This window comes from Platichthys flesus, chromosome 10, assembly GCF_949316205.1.
Source record: "Platichthys flesus chromosome 10, fPlaFle2.1, whole genome shotgun sequence".
Classification (NCBI taxonomy): domain Eukaryota; kingdom Metazoa; phylum Chordata; class Actinopteri; order Pleuronectiformes; family Pleuronectidae; genus Platichthys; species Platichthys flesus.
In genome coordinates, this window is record NC_084954.1 from 344,968 (window position 1) to 349,375 (window position 4,408).

The following is a 4,408-nucleotide window of genomic DNA, read 5'->3' on the forward strand; positions in this document are numbered from 1 at the left end:
CTGTTATATTTTTAAAACTTTAGGTCAAGTTTTCAGTTTCTCAATAACATCAGAATACAAAACTTTTAGAAGGGTGAGTGTGGCTGTGATCTCAGTTTGTGTTTTCACACAAACTGACACACAACTTAAAAAGTGAAGACGTGCACCGTTGTTTCAGAGCTGCGAGTACGATTCCTCGACATCCAGGGGCGAAACGTGACGTCAGGAGGTCGTGACCTGAGAGAGAAGAGGTCAGTGAGTGTTTCCTGTCTGCTCAGGCTGGGTACAAGTTGAGATCTGCTCAAAGGTTGTAGGGCAGGAGGACTCCAATCCCTCAAACATGTCTGTCTGTCTGTCTGTCTGTCTGTCTGTCTGTCTGTCTGTCTGTCTGTCTGTCTGTCACACACACACACACACACACACGCACACACACACGCACACGCACACGCACACGCCGCTGCCCGCGGAGGAGCACCTGTGTCGGGGCTCTGTCGGGTCTTCAACATCTTCTGGACGTTTATCTGGACCGCTCCGGGTCCCGGTCCAGCTTCACGGCTCCAGTCCAGGTCCGGGAGGGGGGTACCGGTGGAGCGGATCAGAACTCCGGTGTCCGAGCAGCAGGAGGACTGGTCCGGAGCATGTTTCATCTGAACCGTGTTAGCCTCCTTCAAACTTCCCGCCTCGCAGCGCACAGGTATTAGCGCAGTGGGAGTCCGAGCGGAAACAGGAAGTGAGGAAGGGGAAATAAAAACTATTCAAAACAAAACGAGCAAAGTGTGAAAAAGAACAAGAAACAAGAACTAAAAGGAAACAAACCACCCGTTACTACAACAAACTTCAATTCCGCTTCCGGTCTGTGAACCGCGTATCGCGGCTTGTGCTGATGACGTTTGTGGTGACGTTCAAAGCCTCGCGAGCCACCATACCACGTGACTGAGTCAGCAAATGGTTCGCAATCGAAATAAAGGGGGCGACAGTATGGAGAAGTTGTTATTAAATAAAAATGAATTAAGTGTTGTCCCTGTTTCACGTGTGACATGTTGTCTCTAGTAACACAACCACGATCACATCACAACCCTCTGCCCGACTGGTTTGCACCTTCCCTTTTGACCCCGCCATTGTATCATAAAGACAAAAAACAATATTAATAAGTTCATCATTTATGTATTGGCATCACAAACATCATTCATTCATTTATTCAAATCAAAACGTAATACACCAGAGCCATGGTGTCATTACAGTTATTGTCCACTTGATGGCGCAGTGGAGTCAAAGAGGCACATGACGCTTCGGCCCATGAGTGAACCGGTGAACCATTGGTAAGCTGTGACGCTTCATGACGCGTCGAGTGGCGTCACGACGCGTCATGAAGCTTTTGTCCTGCTCGAACAAATAGCTTTAAAATGTAGACCTCATGAATATTCATGAATGTAATGAGTGTGACCTGCAGAGGTCGCTCTTCTATTGTTAACAGCTGCTTCTCAGTCACATGGACGCTGTGGTTTGATTGGTCGATCCTGGTACAGGAACATATTAAACACATGTATGTATCAAACTCTGTGACGCTGATGAGTCATTTCCTCATAGATTAATCTGCTGATGATTTTTATAAAGTCTCCCACAATCCATCACTTCTCATGAAGAACAGATGTCGTACATATCCTGGCCGGGAGGGGGCGGTACTGCAGCTACAACCTGTTCAGTGATCGTCATAAAGAGATGCAGAAGAAGAAGACGCTCTTATTGCACTCCGGACTGTTTAGTCTGTAACACACTTTTCGACAGGAGACTCGAATTTTCTTTTCTTCTTTTTGTTAATTTTACATTTGGACCAGAATCAAACGACTGATAGTTGAACAGTTTAATAATTAATTGAACCGTTGAATTATTTAAATATTGGATTTATTCTCCGGCTGTGTTTTGTCCATTTTCAACGTCACTAATAAAGCTTTTTCAAAATCTTTGAATCTGCGACTCAGGCTCACGCGACCTTCAACCGGAAGAAGATTTTACACCAAACACCGAGAACAGGTCAGATAAACGTGCGTGAGTGTGAGTGTGTGTGTGTGTGTGTGTGTGTGTGTGTGTGACAGAGAGCGAGTGTTTCTGTATATGAGAGAGAGAGAGAGAGATAGTGTGTCTGTGAAACGGAGAGCGAGCGAGTGTGTGTGTGTGAGACGGAGAGCGAGTGTGTGTGTGTATCTGTGTGTGTGTGAAGGAGAGTGAGTGTTTGTGTGTGTGAGAGAGATAGTGAGTGTTTGTGTGTGTGTCGGACAGTGAGTCAGTGTGTGTGTGTGTGTGTGATGGAGAGAGATAGTGGGTGTGGATGACGTAGAGTGTGTGAGTGACTGAGAGAGATAATGGTTGTGCGTGTGTGTGACAGAGCGAGTGTGTGTGTGTTTGTGTGTGTGACTGAGAGTGAGTCTGTCTGTGTGTGTGTGTGACGGACAGTGAGTCTGTGTGTGTGTGTGATGGAGAGAGATAGTGAGTGTGTGAGTGACTGAGAGAGATAATGGTTGTGTGTGTGTGATGGACTGTGAGTCAGTGTGTGTGTGTGTGATGGAGAGAGATAGTGGGTGTGGATGACGTAGAGTGAGTGTGTGATGGACAGTGAGTCAGTGTGTGTGTGTGTGTGTGTGATGGAGAGAGATAGTGGGTGTGGATGACGTAGAGTGTGTGAGTGACTGAGAGAGATAATGGTTGTGCGTGTGTGTGACAGAGCGAGTGTGTGTGTGTTTGTGTGTGTGACTGAGAGTGAGTCTGTCTGTGTGTGTGTGTGACGGACAGTGAGTCTGTGTGTGTGTGTGATGGAGAGAGATAGTGAGTGTGTGAGTGACTGAGAGAGATAATGGTTGTGTGTGTGTGATGGACTGTGAGTCAGTGTGTGTGTGTGTGATGGAGAGAGATAGTGGGTGTGGATGACGTAGAGTGTGTGAGTGACTGAGAGAGATAATGGTTGTGCGTGTGTGTGACAGAGCGAGTGTGTGTGTGTTTGTGTGTGTGACTGAGAGTGAGTCTGTCTGTGTGTGTGTGTGACGGACAGTGAGTCTGTGTGTGTGTGTGATGGAGAGAGATAGTGAGTGTGTGAGTGACTGAGAGAGATAATGGTTGTGTGTGTGTGATGGACTGTGAGTCAGTGTGTGTGTGTGTGTGATGGAGAGAGATAGTGGGTGTGGATGACGTAGAGTGAGTGTGTGATGGACTGTGAGTCAGTGTGTGTGTGATTGAGAGAGATAGTGGTTGTGTGTGTGGGGGGGGGGGGCAGTAGAGATCCTCTGAAGGTTCTGGTTGGACAGAAGAAGATCAGATGTTTCCATGAAGCTTAATGTTTGTTTGTTCACAGTGAATCAATCATGGCCGCCCAGGTGACTGAGTCTGACCAGATCAAACAGGTGAGACACACAAGACACGTGAGACACAAGACTTGACAGAAAGAGACACAACACGAGACACAAAACATGTGAGACACAAGACTTGACACACAAGACACACAACACAAGACGTGAGACAGATAACATGTGACACACAACAGTGAAGTGCCAGCGGTCGGTGCTGGACGGGTCAACCTGATGTTCTTGACGGTTCAGTTTAAGGAGTTCCTGGGGACGTACAACAAGGTGACGGAGAACTGCTTCATGGACTGTGTGAAGGACTTCACCACCAGAGACGTGAAGCCAGAGGAGGTAAACCACTGATCCAGGTCGAGCTCAGGGACGTTTGAGGACGTCACACATTCATGTTTCAGTCTTCTAAAGTCTGAAGAAGGTCTCTGTCCTCTGGAGCGTTGACCCCTGAGTCAAACAGCAGCTGGTGCTTTTCTAATCACGAGTTCTTCACCTTTTCATGATGTGGCGCCCCCTGGTGGACGCGATGTGCAGCGGTTTCATGTGAACGTGTCGTTTCAGACCAGCTGCTCCGAGTCGTGCCTGCAGAAGTATCTGAAGATGACTCAGCGGATCTCCATGAGGTTCCAGGAGTATCACATCCAGCAGAACGAGGCTCTGGCTGCCAAGGCCGGACTGTTGGCCCCTCACTGAGCCCAACTGGACGAGGTCACGTGACCCAGCACGCCGAGCGGAGGCTGATCCTGGAATCTGTTCTGCCTCAAAGCATCATGGGAGATGTTGTGTTAAAAGATCGGAAACTGTGAAGCCGTCCTTTGATGTCGGTGTTTGTTGTTTGTTTGATTAAACATTGTGAAACTATGACGCCTGAAGTAACTTTACTCAAAGTGACATCATCAAATCAGAAAACTAGAACCATGTGACTCGTGTCACATGACCTTTGAAACATCAAGCCTGCAGTCAACAGGGGGCGATGGAGACACGTCAGCTTCATTCACAGGGTTAGTGACTGAGGAGTTGGAGCACCTGAACGCACCATCACTGGTTGTTCAGGTCTGAAATGAGACGCAGCGGTCGAGTGGAAA

General features: G+C 47.8%; 2 protein-coding genes across 4 annotated transcripts in view; one reads left to right on the forward strand and one right to left on the reverse strand.

Annotated features, from left to right (window-relative positions):
• kiaa0586 (KIAA0586 ortholog) overlaps positions 1-830 on the reverse strand; it is a gene marked incomplete in the record, with an annotated part of 19,813 nt that extends 18,983 nt beyond the window's left edge. Inside the window, 2 exon segments of the mRNA XM_062396920.1 lie at positions 147-216; positions 455-830. Of these exon segments, the coding sequence (XP_062252904.1) occupies positions 147-216; positions 455-626 (242 nt within the window).
• A 918-nt stretch (positions 831-1,748) lies between these two features.
• Positions 1,749-4,187, forward strand: timm9 (translocase of inner mitochondrial membrane 9 homolog). Of its 3 annotated transcripts, none has more exons than XM_062396955.1 (4): positions 1,749-2,021; positions 3,323-3,371; positions 3,567-3,662; positions 3,885-4,187. In XM_062396955.1, exons 2-4 carry the CDS (start codon positions 3,333-3,335, stop codon positions 4,014-4,016), a joined length of 267 nt encoding a protein of 88 aa, XP_062252939.1. In that variant the 5' UTR covers positions 1,749-2,021; positions 3,323-3,332; the 3' UTR covers positions 4,017-4,187. The 3 variants fall into 3 exon arrangements, with proteins under 3 accessions (XP_062252939.1, XP_062252938.1, XP_062252940.1); XM_062396954.1 differs by having other exon boundaries at positions 1,751-2,010; XM_062396956.1 differs by lacking the exon at positions 1,749-2,021 and having other exon boundaries at positions 3,196-3,371.
• Positions 4,188-4,408: the final 221 nt, after the last annotated feature.

Bases quoted from the DNA above. Each gene is read 5' to 3' on its own strand.
- timm9 (XM_062396955.1), top strand. From the start codon at position 3,333: ATGGCCGCCCAGGTGACTGAGTCTGACCAGATCAAACAG. The intron at 3,372-3,566 runs GTGAGACACACA...TTGACGGTTCAG, and splicing joins AGTCTGACCAGATCAAACAG to TTTAAGGAGTTCCTGGGGAC. The intron at 3,663-3,884 runs GTAAACCACTGA...GTGTCGTTTCAG, and splicing joins GAGACGTGAAGCCAGAGGAG to ACCAGCTGCTCCGAGTCGTG.